General features: G+C 31.7%; 1 protein-coding gene and 1 pseudogene across 2 annotated transcripts in view; one reads left to right on the top strand and one right to left on the bottom strand.

Annotated features, from left to right (window-relative positions):
- Positions 1–20,993, bottom strand: part of Myef2 (myelin expression factor 2) — a 36,887-nt gene that overhangs the window by 8,288 nt on the left and 7,606 nt on the right. Inside the window, exons 2-16 of one of the 2 annotated variants that reach the window (XM_027925658.3) lie at positions 19,012–19,220; positions 17,711–17,763; positions 16,509–16,516; positions 16,310–16,403; positions 12,723–12,914; positions 11,900–12,053; positions 11,344–11,393; positions 11,160–11,223; positions 5,491–5,592; positions 3,967–4,017; positions 3,607–3,675; positions 3,195–3,293; positions 2,814–2,885; positions 630–838; positions 498–549 (exon numbers count right to left, since the gene is read on the bottom strand). In XM_027925658.3, coding sequence (XP_027781459.1) covers positions 498–549; positions 630–838; positions 2,814–2,885; positions 3,195–3,293; positions 3,607–3,675; positions 3,967–4,017; positions 5,491–5,592; positions 11,160–11,223; positions 11,344–11,393; positions 11,900–12,053; positions 12,723–12,914; positions 16,310–16,403; positions 16,509–16,516; positions 17,711–17,763; positions 19,012–19,220 — 1,478 coding nt within the window. The remainder of the gene's footprint in view (positions 1–497; positions 550–629; positions 839–2,813; positions 2,886–3,194; positions 3,294–3,606; positions 3,676–3,966; positions 4,018–5,490; positions 5,593–11,159; positions 11,224–11,343; positions 11,394–11,899; positions 12,054–12,722; positions 12,915–16,309; positions 16,404–16,508; positions 16,517–17,710; positions 17,764–19,011; positions 19,221–20,993) is intronic. The other variant, XM_027925666.3, reaches the window with a different exon arrangement.
- Positions 2,111–2,211, top strand: LOC114085149 (U6 spliceosomal RNA; annotated as a pseudogene).

A 20,993-nucleotide genomic window follows, 5' to 3' on the forward strand; every position in this document is an offset into this window, starting at 1 on the left:
TAAACAATGGTACATTTTCAACTTTTTTTAATTTTTTTTTTTTTTAGTTGTAGATGGATACACTCTATTTATTTATTTTTAGGTGGTGCTGAGGATTAAACCCAGTACCTAACACATGAGAGGCAAGCGCTCTACCACTGAGCTAAAACCCCAACCCCTATATTCAACTTTTTAAAATTGGGTAACTAAAAAAAAAAAAAAGAAGAAGAAGAAAAAAAAAAGATTTACTGACAGGATAACAGGCTATTCTCTAAACTTCAGTATTTACCAGTAATTTTCACTTGTTTAAGTCAGAAGATAGGAAAATAATTCATTTATTTGAAATCAAGTTAGACCTGGAACATTATCCATACTATTCAGGAATAGATACTAGCTATCCATACTATTCAGGAATAGATACTAGGTCAAGTAAAGGACTTAATACAATGTTCAAAAATTTCAAAACAATTTTTTCCTTCACAATAAATTAAACATATCTACGTCATTAGCATACTTACCACACTGACTGAATTTCTCTTTGAGTTTCTGCCAAGTCAAGTCAAAAGGCAGCTAGAATGAAAAGAGGTATTAGTAACACATATACAGGGGAAAAAAGAATTTTAAGTATCCTTTACCATTTATTTGCTTACATTTCTGACAAATATCTGGTTGCCTTTGGAGCCTATTCTGTCTCTCATTCCGCTTCCCATTGGCCCCGATAAAAATCCTCGATCCATATCGATGCTCCTTTCCAGTATAGCTCCTATACCTGGTCCCATTCTATCAAAGCTGGAACTCATGCGGTCTAGTCCCATCCCCATTCCTCCAGTCACACTGTTCATGCCACCCATTCCACCACCTGGATTTTCAAGAAGGGCAGGGGGGATTTTAAGAGTTTTGTGTTTTTGTTTCAAAAACAAAAGCAGGAGGAGAAAGGAAGGGAAAAGGAGAGAATCATTTATGAGTAAAAAGGGAAGAGAAAAATTCATTTACATAATTAGATAATATACAAACAAAATTATTTTCAGACAGACAATATAACAATTTTCAAAGGAATAGAATTTAACTTGGTATATATATCTGGTTAGTTGAGACATCTTAATTCTAACTACCATATAAATACATTTACATATATCTCTATAAAATTATATTCTGATCATAAAAGTATATTATGTAAATATTCTATTGCTTTATTAGATATTATTCTTACTCCTTATTTTTACTTTCCAATCATACTAATAACAACTTAGAACAAAGATTTAAGTAGATAAGTTCAATTATTATAATTCCAGCATATGTCTTATCATACTCTCCTACATAATTTTAACTTTTTCATCTCAGTATCTTCACCTCTGTTTCCCATATAATCATTCTTTTAATATCAATTCAAATTTCAATATAGAAAAACTTTCAATTTCACTATTATACAAAACGTGGTGAGAACAAGAATTGGCATTGTTTCCTTTTAACCAAAGCTTGGGAATTTAGCTCCCGGTTCATCCCTTCTTCATTTTTAAGCATTGACTTTATTCACTGAATATTCTACTCATATTCATTCTTAAAACTTATCTTTTCTTTCTTGTATCTAACACATGAAAAATGTAAAAATGTCACCTTCAAATTGACTACTTTTTTCAGTTAGTAGCAAGTATAAAAATCAGGGAAACAGAAGTAAAAGACTGAGATAAAAGAAGAAGGTAAAGATGATACAATTAACAGAAAAAGGGCCAAAGCTACAAAAATGATGAAAAAAATGAATAAAACGAGAAGAAAGTACAATGAATTAAATGTATTTAGCTAACAGGTCTTTAGAATTCTCTCAGAATAGGTGTAGTAAATTGTATTTTCTGCTTGTGAAATTTAATCAATTAAAGAAAGTCAATAAAGTAGGGAAGGTTCAGGCAGCAACACAGTTAAAAAACTAAGCCTTTGCTGGGTGCAGTGGTACATGCCTATAATTCCAGCACTCAGGACATTGAGGTAGGAGGATCCCAATATGGAGGCTAGCCTGGGCAACTAGGTAAAACCCCCATCTCAAAAAATAAAGGTTGAGGTGTGTGTCTGTGGTAGATCAATTACCTAGCAATCACAAGGCCCTGGGGTTGGTCCCCAGCACCTAAAAGAAAAAAAAGTGCATGCTTTGACAGCACATAAACTAAAATTGGAACAAAACAATTAGTACGGTCCCTATGCAAAAATGACATAAAAATTTGTGAAGCATTCCATATAAAAATAAATAAATAAATAAACAACAAAAAATAAGCCATGTGCCATGTGTTAAGGCTTACTATAAGGCCTAAAATATGGTAGTTTAAACAGATGGGAGATATTCAGCATTCTCCAGTATTGTCAGAATTCTTGATTCTATCATGGGAAAAGGTTTAAGAAAAGAAGAAATAATAACTCCTTAAACCTTATCCCTCAAGTATTATGTCTGCATCTACCAAAACACACAAGATGTTTATAGATAAAATAAGGTAGTCACTAATAGCTGCTACAGAAAATAAAATGCAAACAAGGTTGTCACTAAAGCAAAAGTTGCTCCTGATACACAATCAGAGAAAAACTCATATTCCTTAGGTGGAAAGATGATTCTTGGACTGGCTTATAGTTAACACATAATCTGGTGTTAATTTGGAGACATCAAAGAAGTAAAATTTAAACAGTTAATTTACAAATTTCAAACAGTGATCAGAGAGGCTTATTATTAGCTCATTAATTATTAACGTTTCTCAAATTACAAGAAGACACAAACATAAGAACAAAGTATTTCTATACTATAATCACAACTCTTACAAAGTCTTTGTAAGCACTCAAGTAAAATTTAAACCTACTTATTCCAGATCCTACTGGACCCATGTTAGAAGCTCCTATTCTTCCTGCAAACCCTCCAATCATTGCACTGCCTAAACAAGGATGGAAAGATAATATACTAATTAATTTAAATAATCATATTTTAAAATTCCTAAGGTACTAAGCTCTCAGAAAACACACAATAACTGAAAAGTATAAAAAATTATTTCAGAAATAGATTCTAAGATATATAAGATACTGAGAAAAGAGAGCTAGTACATTAAAATCCCTAAAGTGTTTTCTTCAGGTAATAAATTATATGGAACATTATAAACTTCTGATTTTTCACAAAAATGAAGAGAACCCCCATTTCTTAAAATATAACCTGAAAAAAGGAAAAGGAAGCATTCAGCCAGCCCTACCAAGTCTACCAAAGGAATCTCCAAAGCCTCGATTTATTCCAATATCACCACGTCCAAAATCTCGCTCCATGCTACTAGTCATCGCGCCACGGTATAGCTCTGAAAAGATTGTGCAACAAATTAACTCTTTTTCAAGTACATCAATGCATGGTAAACCATTCAGGAACATATCTAAACTAAACTGAAAAAAGCAAAAGTCATAAATACAAAATAGTCTATGATTTACCCAACTTACCTCACACACCACACATACAATCCCCATTCCTGCCATGCCTGTCCTTATCCCCTAGTGCCCATATGCCTTCTGAAGACATCTATAGCACCCATTCCTAAGTGAAGAAGGGAGGGGGGGAATTTCAATAATAAGTAAAAGTAAAATAGTATATACATCCTTCTATATATATTTACCTACCTCCCATTCGGCCAACTCCACCAAATCCTCCCATGCTATTCATTGCTTCCAGACCACCAAACCCAATTCCTATGAAATAAAGATTAATTCTAAGATTTGACTGTCAGTTATATAGCTGAAAGGTACAGTTTATAAATGTCAAGTCTCACCTATAAGCTCTTTATCCACCCTACTTTGTGTAGCTACTTCATTTAATAGATTGCCTTCTCTTAAGTATACACCTGACTCAATTTCTTCTAGCATCCTTTAGGATATGAGCCAAAAATAAATTGTGACTTTTCTTCTTAGAATTCTCAACAAAGTTTCTAGTTTCTAAAAAGTGGTGATGGGAACATGCAAAAAACAAATACTTATACATACCTCCTCCAATTCTATTCATTCCTCCAAAACCTGGACCATCCATTCCCATACCTCAAATAAAATACACAGTATGTACTTTCAGTGCATCTTATTTCTATGACTAAGAGTGACAAAATGTATTATATAGCAAAACAGATATCACTAGTCACAATGGAACACTAGGGAAGGAGCCTGATACAAAGAGATGGAAAGTGCTATGCCAGAGTAGATTATCTAATCATAGGTCTCCCAAAAGGCCTCTTTGAACAATAGACAAGAAACCAAAATTCAGTGATCACACCTACAATATTCAGTTTATTCATAAATGAGCAATCATTTACTTTTTCATAACACAGAAATATTACCATAGCTTTAGAGATCAGGTGAGGAAGTAAGGACTCCTCTAAAGAAGATAGTTAATAGAGTAAAAAAATTAAAGAATACAAATAGTGTGTATTTAAGAAGGTGAGGGTATGATAAGTCTAAGGGTAAAGGAGAAAATCTGGATCAGAATGATTATCATACCTACCCTTATAATTTAAAGTGTAATTTTATCATGTCACCAAAAGTAGGAATTTAACAGCAATTGTAAGTCCATCAAATAAAAAAGTAATACTGTAAGTATGATATGGGGACCTCCAAGGGTCCAACAGGTCAAAACCACTTCAGTCATCAAATACTGACATCATTTGATTAATTTTACTCTCATTCTCTCATGTGCATAACATAAGGTGTAAATATCTAGAGACTAGATGATATAGATCAGCAAACAATGCAGAAATAGATATAATAGCATGGCTGTCTTATACTAAACTAAACATGCACAACAAAAATACCACTTTTCTCGCTTTTTTTTTTTTTGTACTGGAAATAGTTTGTTAAATATGTGCTATATTATATTTTTGTATGTATTATACATAGTAAATGTAATCTTTAAGGTTAAGTTTACAGTCAGGGTTAATTATTGCTATTTTAAACAAATATGTAAATTTTTATAATTTCTAGGTTTTATAGTAAATATTGAGAAACATAACCACATAAACAAAATCACCTGGGGGTTTTTGACAAATTTTAAAAGCATAAAAGGGTCTGATACCAAAAAATTTGAAAACCAATCTTTAAAAACAAACAAAAGTTAGCCCAAATAAAGCAATCAAAGAGCTACCTAAAAGGCGACCTTCCTAACTAAATAAACAAATTTAAACTGCCTATAACAGCATTTCAGCCCTTGCAAAAAAAAAAAAAAGGATACCCAGATACCCGAATACACACAGCACTATGTTGAGAACTCTCCTTCTGCCTTAAACATATTTCAATATCCACAGTGCTAAAAAGCTAGCTATAACATGACTGGTCCCAGAGAAGCACTCCTGAACTTTGCCTACCCTCTTGCATGTTAACTGCTCTCAAGGTCTCATTTCTTTTTCACACTGAAATGACATCCTAAATAGCTCTAGAGGAGTCCTTTAAACATTATGACAAACCAGTAAATGTAAGCCATAATATAGCAAACATATCATTTAAAAAGAAATAAAGAATACTCACCACTTGGACCTAAATTTCCCATTACACCACCTATGTTCAATTGGCTAGCACTAATAGGCTGTCCACCTGGACCAAGTCCCATTCCAATGCCTCCAAGACCACCTAAAACACAAATAAGAATATTACATGTAAGCCAGGTATAGTAGTGCACTCCTATAGTCTCAGCAGCACAGGAGGATCAGTAGTTCAAAGCTAGCCTCAGCAAAAGCAAGGTATTAAGCAACTCAGTGAGACGAGACCCTGTCTCTAAATAAAATACAAAATATGGCTGGGGATGTGGCTCAGTGGTTAAGTGCCCCTGAGTTCAATCCCTGGTACCCTACCCCCACCAAAAGAAAAGAATATTACATACATGTGTATGTGTGTGTGTACCTGTATAAATATACATATATACACACATATGTACATACATACACACACATACACACACAATATTCAAAAACAGATATACACCTATAGTAGTATTTCTAAAATTTTGCAAATTTGTAAATAAGAGCTCTGGTTCTGTTTCATTTAGAAAACCGCATACTGAAGCCTTGACTACTATATCATTTATTCATTCATTCATTTATTTTCTGTGGTGCTAGGGATTGAACCCAGGGCCTTGATTCATGTGAGGCAAGCACTCTACCAACTGAGCTATATCCCCAGCCATGTATCATTTATTAATGAGAAATATTTTATGAACATAGGAACAACAAAATGCCATAAGAATTTTTTAATAATATCACTTTATAAATGGCATACTGAAAATGAGCATCTTGTCCAAATTTGTATAAGTACTTAAAATCTTAGCATTAAAAAAATTAAAATACCATGAAAGCAAAATATTGAATAAAGCAAATATTACCTGGTTTTATCTTCAACATAAATATTTATTTACGTGTACATGGTATTTTAGTGTTTTCACATCTATTATCCACAGACTAGCAATTTTTTAAAATTTTAAGTTACTTATCATTTTCATTTAGCAATATGATTAAGCTAAGACTAGAATTAAAGTCTTCTTTCTTTAAATCCAGGATTTTTTCTACTACATCTCTTAAAATAATTGAAAATTCACTTTATGAAGTATAATTTGATGACCTTATGAACAACAATACTAACAACATTTGGATGGGGATTGTTTTATTCTACTAAATCTTGATATGGTTTTAAAACATTCTTGCTAAGTCAAAGTAGCAATTACTAAGTCTTGGGGTCTGAGAAAACCATATGCTCTATTTAATTTTTTAAAATTAAGAGTACAGAAGCATGTCATATTAAATTGTAAAGATCAAAATAAGGAAAATTATTCTTTTCTCATTCAATCCCTAAAAAATGGTCTACCTGAAATCAACAGCACATCTCACCCTCATTCAATGCCTATCCACACACCATCTTTTCATCTCTATTGTCATTCTTCACTAAAAGGAACCAGGACTTCTTAAAGACAGCCCTGTCCCATTTCTTTGGAATAAGAAAAATCAGAATGAATCTGGGAAACTGTTTTATCAAAAAGTAAAGACTATCAGAGGCTGGGGTTATGGTTCAGTGGTAGCACGCTTGCCTAGCATGCATGAGGCACTGAGTTCAATTCTCAGTACCATACACAAATTAAAAATAAATAAATAAATAAGGTCCATCAACAACTAAAAAATATTTTTAAAAAAAGTAAGACTATCTGAGGCACGGGGAATGAGGAGGATGCCACATGCCAAGTTACAGTAATTTGAACAAAGAAAGAGTAGAAGAGAGGAAGGTAGAGACAAAACAAATCTGGAATATATCCCCCCATAATAATTAGCTTAATGAAAAGAAAGGGATTCTGTCAATATCCGAGTTCACATTATATTAATAGAAAACAGTATATAAAAATTTAAGTCCCTAAAAGAATAAATGTAATATTAAAGTATGAACACAATAGGACATTTTTGATCTAAACAAATAGAAGAATACCAAAAATGGAGAAGTGAATTGGAAGCCCTTACACAAAACAAGGATCTTAAAAGATGACACCTGACTGACTAGGTAAACTTGGGGGAAGGACTGCCGTATAAAGGGATAAAGAAAGGGTAATACTCAAAAGACACGTGGCTGAGAATTGTCCAGAATTTACTTTATAAAAACTTGATGCTGTGATTGGGAAAGCCCAACAAATCTTAATCCAGACCCACAATGTCGTAAAACTGCCAACTGAAAACCAAGATCTTAAAAATCATCTCCATGAAGAGCATACATCACCCAAAAAGAAAAGATAATTCAACAGATAGCTAACTTAAGAGTAGCAATGGAAACCAGAAGACTGGAAAATTTTTTAAAGTGCTAAGGGAAAATAACTATCAATCTTAAACTATCTTGGAAGACATTTACAGGCAAATCAAAATTGAGAGAACTTAATAACAACTGATCCTCTCTGAAAGAACTTGTAAAATATACACTTCAAAGGGAAAAAGTTAGTACCAGGGTCTGTGAAAACAGAGCAATGATGAGACAAGAAAATAGGGGGAAAAATGTCTAATTTGTTGGATTAAGGGGGAAAAAAAAGAAATATAATGAAAATACTGAGCAACAATAGCATATAAAAAGTGATTACAAGTACAAAGTACTCTAAGGTTATTCCACAACTTAGAGAATAGTTAAACTAATTTCAGCTTTATATAGACACATTAAAATATCTAGAATAACTACTTTAAAAAAATAGGAGAAAAATTACTTATTTGTAAAACAGAACACAAAATAAGATAATGAAAATTAATCCAAATGAACCAATAAATGTGAATAATTTAAACTATTCAATTTCATAGAACAGACTTTCAAAATAATATTTTTAAAAATCAAATCCTAAATATAATACTGCTTATAAAGGGTATATCTAACACAGTAAATAATAAAAGAGCAAGAAAAAGATAACAAATACGAAACAAAATTGTTGTACTTACCTTAGAGGACTTAAAGGTAATTACTAAAGATAAAAATTGCTATAATGATAAATTAATTCACTAAGAAAATATTATCAGTTCTAATCTTGGAAGGACCTACTAAATTAGCTTCAAAACATTAAAAAAAAAAAAAAAGACAACTGTCATCCTAATGAGAGAATTTTATGACAAACATCTTTCAGTAATTGCTAGCACAAGCAGACAATATTACCCGTAAGGACTTGAAACAATTAAATTAACAAACTTGACTTAATGGACACAGAACACTGTACTTACCAATCACACCTGGAATATTTATAAAAATGTGCCACATGATAGGCCATTCATAATGTAAGTCCAAATTAATTTCAAAGAATCACAATCATATAGACCATGCTCTCTCACCACACTGAGGTTATAAATTAATAAGATTTTTTAAAAAAAGAACTCATGCATTCGGAAATTCAAAAATCTTATTTTCAAATGACTCAAGAAGTCACAGTGCACTGGACATGGTGGCAAACGCCTGTAATCTCAGCAGTTGGAGGCTGAGACAGGAAAATCGTGAGTTCAAAGCTAGCCTCAGCAAACCAAGGTGCTAAGCAACTCAGTGACACCCTGTCTCTAAATAAAATACAAAATAGGGCTGAGGAGGTGGCTCAGTGGTTGAGTGCCCCTGAGTTCGATCTTTGGCACCCCTCTCCCACAAAAGTCATAGTGCTAATTTTTAAATACTTTAAAAATTGAACTATTATAAAAATAGTCCACAGCAGAACTGGTACAATAACTAAATTTATAATTCTAACTACTTATATTAGAAAAGAGAGGCTAGAAATTACTGAATCAAGCCTTCAACTTAATTAGTTAGGATAAAAGAATAAACCCCTAAAAATTATAAGAAAGGAAACAATAAAGCTAAAACGAAAAATTAAACATACTAAAAACTTTGCTTTTTAAAAATACTAACTAAAAATGACAAATTTCTAGTAAAACTGACACAGAAAAAGAGAAATTATAAATCTTCAGAATTCAAAAGGACCCAGAACTATGGATATAGCAAAACTTTTAAGAGGCAATTTTAGATCAATAAACTTTAAAATGGAAAAAAAAATCCCAAGAAAAATAGAAATTACCAAAACTGACTTAAGAAGAAACAGAAAATATGACCTGTAGTTAAAAAATCTTCCCCCAAACATATATGAAGGCCAGAAAGTTTTACTCATAATTTTTAGCAAATACTAAGAACAGGTAAATCTACCAGGAAAAAAAAAGCAAGCACTCCCCAACTCTGTTATTTCTAATCATTAAAAATTAGAATAATCTAAAAAGCAGAAAAATGTATAAAATGCAGTATTAGCAATTAAAGTGAAGACTCTAGAGCTATATCTATCAATAAAATCTCAAAAACAATTTCAAACAAAAAAAAAACACAGGTTTAATAATATATACAGCTGATAAAACTACCAAAAAGAAACAATATATTTTATCTTAAGTCTTCCGTATCAATAGCACCAAAAATCACACTAAATTTTAAATCCAACAAAACAATTCTATGCATTATGAATGTATAAATGTGTAGACAAATTATTAAAATCTAAATGATAATCATGGCATTCCTAAGTTATTTCCTTTGGGCAAGATGTATGTTGGAAGGAAGTTAGGGAGGAGGGAGATTCTAAGCTTTAAAAAATTTTATTTAGTTTAAAAAAAAAATCAAGGGCTATGGGTGTTATTCAGTGGTAGAGCACTTGCTTAGTATGTGCGATGCCCTGGATACAATCCCTAATACCACACACACACAAAGCATCTAACAGTCACAAGAATAATTTTATTGTAAATATTTTATATTAAAAACTTTAAAAATAACCATAGAAGGTGTAGTGAAAAATAAGAACAATAGTTAGTATTTATTGAGTACTTGCCTTGTGTCAAAACTATTCTAAGTGCTTTACACATATTAACTCACATGCTACTTATGCTACCCCCTGAAGAAAGTACTACAGCATTAATATCCCCATTGTTCAAGTAGGGCATTAAGACACAAGATGTTAAGTACATTACACTATTGTTTTATAATCCTTTGGAAAACAACTGGATAACAGTAATCGATGGGCATGTCTTGAACTAAACACCTATAAATCTACTTAAAAGATACCTATCTTAAGGAAGTAACCAAAAGCATATCAAAGATCTGTATACAAAAAGGCACATGTTACTCTGTTAGTTATTAAGAGAAATAAAAGCCAAAGCAGACAAAATATATAACAGTAAAGCAGTTATAGAGAATCTATATAACAGATTAACAGTCAATAAAAACATTTGGGAAGAATTTTCATGAAAAAAATGCTTATACCTTATTGTTAAACAACAAAAAAAATTATACAGTAATTTGACTATATAAAAAAATATACACAAAGAAGGAAAGAGTGGAACAAAATATTTTAAAAAGGTAATATTTTTGTGGCTGAGTTAACATGGTAATATTACAGAAGAGTTTTTTTCCTTCACATGTATAAACTTAATAAATATTTTAATATGCACTGCTTATATAGTCAGGAAACACAACCAAATAAGAAAAAAAAAAAAAAAAAAGGACCATAACATTATATTCTGTCCTCCTAATCAATTTCACCAAACTAATCTCTAAAACTCTAAACTAATCCCAAGGGAACAATATGGATGTAGGCCCCAAAACCAAGTTTTGCTTAGTACATAATAAAACTGAAAAACAATGGAGTGTGTTGTCTCTAAATAATTCCTTTTACTTACGTGGTAATTGTGGTGTTTTACTATCATGTGAACGGTAGTCTTCATGAGGGACAGACTTGTCATCCTAATTGCAAAAAAGTTTATTATATGATTAATATATTACAAAATAAGGACTGTAATGTTGAGGATAGCAGATAAAAGATTTTAAAATGTTGAAGGTTTAAAGTGATATATAAGAACTCACCATTTTCACATGCATAGGTCTATCAAATAAAAACTGCCCATTGAACATAGCTGTTGGTTCAGTCAAGGAAAGACAGATGACTGTAAAATTATTCTTGAACACAAACTAATTATATTATTAAAGGAGTCTCCAACTAGCTCTAACGTTTTAATGTCTTTAATATTTATTCATACTAGTCTCTTCCACACAAAGAAAACTCTAATTCTTTTATTTTTATAAATAATATATTCTTTTAACTGAAAAAGAAAATAAGGCTTCATCTAAATCAACTTCATTAATGTACAATGTAGTACATAACTGTCAAAAGCATGTGTATATACATACAATTAGTTGGTAGGAAGGGAAAGCAGAAAAAAGTTCACACCAGTCCTGTACAATATGGCTAATTCAAGTTTTAAGAGTGACTTTAGTAGTTGGACATACTAAATATTTTATGAGCTGGAGACTAAAGTCTAACAAATTTCTAAGCTAAACAACCTTAAATTCCATAACCCCCACAAAACGGTATCAAGCTTCTCCAACTTCTTTAAACAATGCTAAGTGTAAATCAGGATACAAATTGCTTGAACTGCTTCAATTGCTTGCTCAAAAGTGACAGTGCCCATTCCTCTGCTCTTTCCATCTTTGTCTTCTTTAATATCTGCCCGCTTTACAGTTCCAGCTATGCTGAACACTTCCTTTAGCTTCTTCCAACCAACTTTGAAGTCAAGCTTAACATAAAATTGTATAAAGTTACACACCTAATAAATCTCTTTCCCCATTTATATATACAAAATAATCTTTTCTAAACTCTCCCAAACTATAAATAACTATAATTCACATTCAATAGTAGACCAATGATGTTCAAATAAAACACGAGTTGCTTAAAAATCAGTTCAGTCACATCTACATTATTCCATATTCTTATTATTTTAATTCCCAAAATTGTCTCTCAACTGCTCAATCCTGCTTTCTACATATGAAACTTGCACATCTACTTTTACCAAGAGAAATTCAGATTTGGGAATTATTGTCCATGTCACTGACTTTCAAGAGCTTAGAACAAATAAACCAACTGCGACATGCACATTCACAAATATCAAGGCCACAAGAATGAAATCCATTTACCAATATGAATAAAAAGGCATATAATTAAAGTACATAATTTCAAGAAATGCTCAAATGATTATAAATTCCACAGTTCTCTGTGTAAAAAATTCTAAATTGTATTTAGACTAATCACACACATGTAGACTTAAATTGGATTTGAGCTTAAAATAATTAACTTCATTTACTTTAGTTAAAAATAAGCAAAATGTTCTATAAACCACTCATCTAATTAAACAATCTCATAAATGGAACTATGCATCTGAACAATAAAATTTTAGACTAAAACTTACATTAGCAACAAAAATTGTAGAACCAAGTCTACCAGCCTGCAAATTACTGATAACCTCAGGAGGAATGTTTGGATTATTGAGAATGGAAGGTGGTAAATTCATCAACCCCGATCCCATATCAGGGACATGTCCTCCTGGAAATGATCCTCCTGTTCGTTGCAATGCCCTACGAGCATTTTCTCCGTCAGGATCCTATAACACACATTGAATGTTAAATGCCACTAAATATATCAGTAAATCTACAGAATTAAAATAACAACTTCAAATTTGACATTAGCTAACCCTCATATTATTGACCCTCTTGAGAAGTGAGATTTTTGTTTTGTTTTCTCATCCAGAGAACTGAGTCCCATAAAAACCTGTGGACAGACAAAAGATTTCAGTCTCCAGGAATGGCAATTAAATACCTCTTTCCAAGCACTAAAGTCACTTAAGAACTTGAAATTAGTTTAATTTTGTCCTCATTCTAGAGTACAAGTATGACATATACACATCATACACATAAATGCACATAACTCAAAGAGAAGCAAAATACTTACTATGATTCTTTTCTTTCCAAAATGCAATCATGGTGAAGTCTCACCACTGGATGACCAATGGAATGTCAAATTGACAATCCAAAACTTTCAGTAGTGGAATAGACTTACAAAACAAGACTTTCAGTAGTGTAACAGAACAAAACTCAGGGTGGGAGGGTATTATAACTGGCAAATTTCATTACTGAACAAAATACAAGTATCCACCTTCTAACCTCTTATCTTCCTCAACAACGATTATGATCTGAGACTGGAGCAAGGGAGAGGTAAAAGAAGGCTAGTGTCCAGTGAAGAATGATAGAAAACTTTTCTTTAAATTCATTAATTTTATAAGAGTAATATCCCATTGTAAAACAAAACAAGAAGTTTAAAAATACTTCTCACTCATCCCTCTAGGTAGGATACAAACAATACATACCCCAAACAAACAACAACAACAAAAAAAAAAAAAAAAAAAAAAACACATGAACACACTGATAGATAACCATCTGCAATGACAAATAATTATGTTAAACGACCATCAATTCTACTCTGCTGGCCTCACTCTGAAAATATTAATAAAAACAAAGTTGGATGACTTTAACAAATTCCCTAAGATGGCCAGAAAGTAAATGCAAGAATAAAATTTTTCTGGCTTACAATAAACTACTTCACTACTAAAAAATAAAAAAAGATTACAAAAGTAAAGACATGTTATCAAACAATGCTAATAAAATTTAAGTTAGAAAATGTTTCAGGTTTGAAGATGCAAAAATATACACAAAAACAAAACTTAAAATAGTGGTTATCTATATGGGATAAAAAAAACAGGAAGGAAGATGCTTCTTGAACTATTACAGTTAGGTTGCTTGGGCTTAACATTAATAAAACATATGGCTATATTTTGTCTTTTATATACAGGTGTATATATAAAACAAATCACCTACTATTTATAACTTGGTTTTTATTCCTCTTTTCCTCTTGTTGTCCTCCTGCCGATCACTAATTGCTATTGTCTACCTAATAGAGGGTCTATAAATACATTTACAACTGCAACTAATCTCTATTTAATTAAATGGAAAAAAGTAATTTTTAGATTTTTTTAAGGAGCATGGATATATACTTTTCTTGGACTTCCATTCCAGTAGTAATTCTAATCACTTACCCCAACCACCCATGGTAAATTAGATATTCCCAAAAAAGGGACTGCCTTTAGTGATTTTAATCCAAAAAAATTTAATTAAATAAATCCCCCATCACTTAGTGAGGCCAAATTTGACCATTTTTTCCTCTGAAAAATAGTTAAAAATAAAGGCATTCTACATCAACTTGGACCATATAATTCTATTTTGGGATCTGAAATATAGAGGATCTACAATATGCTAAAATTTATAAGAACACAATAATATGGTCTCACGTTAGCATGCAAAATACTCTTTTTTTTTTTTTTTTCAATTAAAAGCAGAAGACACTGAGATTCCATTATTTGTCTCCAGAGGAGATAGTGAAAAATCAAACACCAAATTGAGGAAAATTATTTAGGATGCTAACAATTCTGAAGCACTGAGACTGACTTATGCAAAAGAGCCACCAAATAAATGGCTGGCACAAACTACAAAATCTAAACCTTCTCTATCAATTGTCCACATCCCTGTCAAAAAAAAAAAAAAAAAAAATTTAAATAATAACCCTTAGGCTTAAACAATTTCAGAATATTGAAGCTAATTTCAATAAAGGGACATGAGATACACATATAGTTGATAGCATGGCCTTTAATTTCAATCTATGATCAAACTCAAGAACAGGAAACCAAAAACAGAAAGGAAAAAAAAAGAGAGAGAGAGAGAGAGAACAATGAGTCCTGGACGGGACTAATAACAATCATTATTTTTACAGCTAATATATATGAGATAGTTAAGTATTCTGAACACTGCATTAAGGGCTTTATATAATAGTATCACAAGTATAAGAAATAGCTAATATTAATTAAATAGTTTACATATATTAATTGTTGGAGCTAATTATTCTCAAGGTCACTTACATCTAACTAAGTAGTTTTTTAATGTATCTTTTGCTTACTCTTTCCTCAACTTATACTGCTAAATTCTATAAAAAAGAACACTTCCACTTTAGGGTTCTAGTTCAGGTTTCAATAATAGAATTATAACTCCTCTTGAATTTTAATCTCTAAATAACTTTATTAAAATGAATACCATGCTGGAACCATGGCGCACCTGTAATCCCAGTGGCTAGGGAGGCTGAGGCAGAAGGATTTTGAGTTCAAAGCCAACCTCAGCAACTTAGTGAGGCCCTAAGCAACTCAGTGAAACCCTGACTCTAAATAAAATACAAAATAGGGCTTGGGATATGGCTCAGTGGTCGTTAACCCCCGAGCTCAATCCCTGTTACCAAAAAAAAAAAGAACAGCACAATAAGGTTGACCAAATTATGCTGTGCACATGTGTGAATGTAACACAATGAATTTCACCTTTACATATATCTATAAAGTACTAATTTATAAAAACAATAAATAGATGTGGGGAAGGCCAGTGGAGTAGAGGAAGGAGTGTTTGGAAACCAAAATGGAGCAAATTACACTGCACATATATGTGATTATGTCAAATGACTCTCACTATTATGTATATCTATAATGCACTAATAAAAACATTCTAAAGAGTGAATAACAATTTTATTCAAATCCATAATGTATGCATTATTAAGCAAGATTTCACTGTCAACTACAAAAATATCTATTCTATTTCTCAAACAACAGAATCTAAAAACTGAAAATATCTAAATCAATTAAAGTCAGCAACTAAAGTCTATCATGCTTAAATTTCTGAGTTCTTAATTCTTCTAAAATTATGCACCTCTGTAACAACTTGGAATAAATCAAATACAGGTACCTACTTAAGGGCAAAAAGAAGTCATATACAAGTAAGACTACTATTAACAGATAATGCTTTAATAAGCATCTATGCTTACATTACAAATACATTATCAAAAATGAAAATTCAAAGAAAGCATGATCCTATAGTCAAATGTTTAAATTTCAAATATAAGAAATCTTACCTCTTTAATATTAAGGGGTCTTCCACTAAGATCATATTTGTTCATAGTTTCTAGTGCTTTCTTTACAAATTCTTCATCTTTGAATTCAACAACACTTAATGGAGAAAAAGATTATAAGAAATGTTTATGTACTAAGATTTGCTTCCAATCAGAAGTTTAATTTGACTTAAGATACTTTAAAAAAAAAAAAAATTCTTACCCACAACCCTATATCCAGGTAGATTTGTCAATATATGCAAAAGAAAAAAAGTTTTCAATCAGTAGATGAAGTTAATGGCAGATTCTAACATTTAAGTTACCAAAAATAATCAATAATACAATCACTTTTCATCTTTTTAACCACCAGGCAAGTGATCATAAATTTTCTGTAAATTTTTAAGTCTAACTATTGAAACAACAGAATACATGTAAAAACTTGGAGTACATTTTTACTTTCAGAGGACATTTCTTAAAAGTTAAAACTAGTATTTCTGTACAAATTAATCAACAGTAATTCAAGGAACTCCAGTTTCCCATGTATATGACCTGACATAGTCACAAATATTTTCAATAGAAACACTGGGCATAATATATTTTTCAAATCTAATCACATCAAAATCGCAAATAAATAATAATTTTAGTAAAGTTCTCCATTAGATTAAAACTGGCTGTACACAATAGTAACCAGTTATAAATATTTTTTTAAAAATCACCTATGCTGAAGAGAATCATTTTTTTAAAAACAATTCCTTGTCATTACTGTTCAAAAAATTCCATTTGATTGTAATGACAAAGTTTTTATTTCTCATGTATTCAAACTGGTTTATGCTAATATAGTTAAACATTGTTAAGGGCTTTTCACTGTATTCTTCTATACATTGCACTCTTGTTGCTAAAAATCAAAATCTACTATCAACCAAATCCTTCTCTATCAATTTAATCATCAACAGCATTCATACTGATTGGCAGAACACTGCCTCTTATGTAGTCCTGCAGGCTACCAAGTTAAGCTTTTCAATAAGTTTCAAAAATACATTCTGAATTAACACCTTTTAGCTATAGGTCTCTCATAATCTCTTAAGGAATATTATCAATTCAGTGAGTTTTAAAAGATCCTTGAAGACATCAAAATACAACAAAAAAAAAATCCTATATTAAAATCTTACTGGCTAGGAAGAAGCATTACCTTAAGAGCATTAGAAAAGTGAATGCCCTTTATGAGCATTTACAAAACCCATCCCTTCCAGGCAGCTAGTTTGGTTGGTACAGGTGTCAAACTTGCTAGTATAAAGCCTCAAATCTTGCATAATAAAGTAAAACAAAATGAAACTTAAGTTTCCAAAAACTGGTACAAGTATTATACAAAAAGTAAACTGCTGAGGAACTTTTACACCTCAAGCAGATATTGCCCACAGCACTTACCCTTGATTTTCCTTCCGCATCCTTAAAGAGCTCCACGTATGTAACCTCACCAACTACATAAGACATACAAAAGGAAGATACCAAGAAACAATACATTTAAACACCAATATCTTGCTTTACTGCACACCTGTGCACAACTCTACAGAAAAGCACCTATTATTCACCAACAATCAAAACCAGACCAACATACCTCCTCAAATGGCTATGTAAATTTGACTGATTTTCAGAAATGTACATCATCCACATTCTCTAAAAAAAGCTAACAACCATATTAACCTAATTCATACTACAGATCATATTTTGGCCAGCATGATATAGTTGGTGAACAAATGCACATATACATACAAATGGCCCCTTAGCCTATCATATTAAAAAAAAAAACATCAACATTGGCACTTTTCAAATAACTTTGATCAGCCTACACACAACAGCTGTTTTAAGGTGACTTTCTACCTGAATGTCTTCAATCATGTTTGCCATCAGTAAACTAAATTTACAAGTCATGCTTCACAGCAAGCCACACACTTTCTAAATAAAGTCAATGAATAAAACCAATCAAATAGTTGTCACCTTACAACAGATAATACACCAATGCAATTTTTTTTTAATTTATTAGAAGAGATCAGCCTCAAAGCCAAGTACATAATTTGCAGGACTGTTGAAACTCAATTTTTCAAGAGATAACAGAACTATCTTTTACAAGATCAAGTATTAAAGTTATTTTTCCCCAAAACCAACCATGTATATAAGATGAAGGTTTTCAGATTATTCTGAAAACAAAACTGCAACAGCAGTAACGCAATTTTAATATAGAACTGCAAAGACAGCATCATGGCAGTCGTGACAATGCAAACAAAATGAATTCCACAGCCAGATTCCAGACTCCATCAAGATAATAACAAAACAGCTTTTGGAAAAAAAATAATCAGACCTTATTATTCATACATTAACACTCTAAATGTATTACTTAACTAATGCAATAATCCTTTAAAAATCTATAAAAACTTCAACTAGACAAAGCAATCGCTTTAACAAAATTCTTGGTGGCATGCAAATGCTGGCTCACTACTATCCCACTAAAATATCAAAAAAAAAAAAAAAAAAAAAATACTTTTATCCATACTAGTGTGTAATGAAATTGTGTCAAGTGAAAGAAGAGGAAAAGATTAATTCATACATCAAGAAATAAAAATCAATTTTTTTGAGTCTGTGTGGCTAAGAGGAATAAAAAAGTTTTGCATAGTTTCTTCCCCTTCCTACATGAAGATCATCCAGCAGTGGGTTATTTCAGAGATAATTACCTTTTTCTCTCATTAGATCTTTAATAGCTTGCCATTTCATGTCATACGGGATGTTGCTAATGAAAACTCTGTTACGATTTGGACCCTTCTTTTCTCCAGTGCCCAAATTCTTGTCTTTTGAATAAGGATGAAATCTATTGGCCTTCTTATTTCCTGAAGATTTTTCTTTTAAGTCAGATTTTTCTTCTTTCACTGATTCATCATTCTCCCTAAGAATTTTAAAAACAAAACAAAACAAAACAAAAAACACCCTCATTTGTGCTTCTAAGAATGGAAGTCTATATTAAATAATTCATATTTATCACTTCATAAAACTTTCCACTAAGCTAGACTTTAGCAAAGCAACTAGAAAGTGAGCCTGACAGCTTTGATATTACCCAAGACTTTTCAAAGCAAGGATTTGGCATGAGGGCAACAATGATCACTCCCCCCCCCCCACACACAGTAAATAGCTACAATCATTCAAATCACTCAATTTTCCCCTCCATGTACTTATACTTAATAAAGTGTTATTGGACACTGTGGGGGGGGGGGTGATTCTACAGTATATAAAACTGCCACTTTTAATAAAAAATTAACTTTCTGGCTTCGTTAAAAACTCTAAAATTGATACTGGAAAAGTTTACCTCTTAAAGGTTAACAATTTCTTCCCATTTCACCTTCCTCTAAATGTATAGCTATGCTATATATCTACATATATACATATTATACATTCACTTAGATTCAAAATTTTTCTATTCCCAACTCTGATAAGCAGAATTTATAAAGTATCCTAATATCTTCATGTTAAAAATTTTTCTGGGTTTTAAACAATAAAATAGAATAGGCACTTCATAGAATTATTTTTTTTTATTAGTAAGATTACCTATGATGAGGGCATAGGGTAGAGGAAAGAGGCAGTCACTGAATGCAAAATGAGCGAGACTGATAAATCTTTTTCATGAGGCCTAACTGGAAAAGCATTTCATTTATGAGATTATAATCACAATGCAACTATTATGATGCTACATATCAAACTTAAGATATGGTATATACTTAAGACAAACCCTATAGATATAAATCTGGATTTATATTTTAAAATGCAATTTACTTTTCAAAAGGATCTTTTTTACAGAAGTTATAATAAATTTCTTTTAAGGCATTACTCTGATGAATTTAAAATTATTTAATTAACAAAACATCAATTTTAAAGCACTTTTTATAAACATACTAATAAAAATTTCCAGGAACCAGTATGAGGGAGCACACCTGTAATCCCAGCAACTCAGGAGACTGAGAAAGAAGGATGGCAAGTTTGAGGCCAGCCTCACCAATTAGTGAGACCCTGTCTCAAAATGGGGGGGAAAAAAAGAGCCAGGAGTGTACCTCAGTAGTAAAGCACCTCTGGGTTCAATCCCCCAGTACTGGAAAAAAAATCCACCACAAATGGTCTACCAGAAAAGTTGCTAAAATCAAAAAGACACATTAGTACCAAACATATTTTGACACCTTTTCAGACCTTGATAGGGATATCTTCACTGTCAAACATATTCCCTCATCAGAAATAGCATGACCTACATATCTTTTCTCTCATATGTAGAAGACAGAGAAGAATAAGAAAAAGAAAGGTGGGGAGGGAATAACTGGGAAATAATATTGGCTGAATTATAATATAATTGTATGTGTGTACAAATTTATAACAATAAATACCACCATTATGTACAACTATAATTTGCCAGTAAAAATGGGGCTGGGGGAAGAGCAAGCAATGGCAATACTTAGAAGGTCTTCTTAACTGTTCAACTTCAGAAAAGTACCTCCCTGTCAGAACACAGTGGCATTCTGAAAATGGTAGTGAGAGGTTAAAAGTCTTTTCTCTGGTTCCTGGGTACAGAAGAAACAACAACCCCTTCATTTTAATCCCCCAAAGGACCAATTACACAACAGGCTTAGGCTGAATTCAATGTATGTTTTTAAAATAATTAAATTTCTGTTCAGGAGAG

The sequence above is a fragment of the Marmota flaviventris genome, chromosome 2, assembly GCF_047511675.1.
Source record: "Marmota flaviventris isolate mMarFla1 chromosome 2, mMarFla1.hap1, whole genome shotgun sequence".
Lineage (NCBI taxonomy): Eukaryota > Metazoa > Chordata > Mammalia > Rodentia > Sciuridae > Marmota > Marmota flaviventris.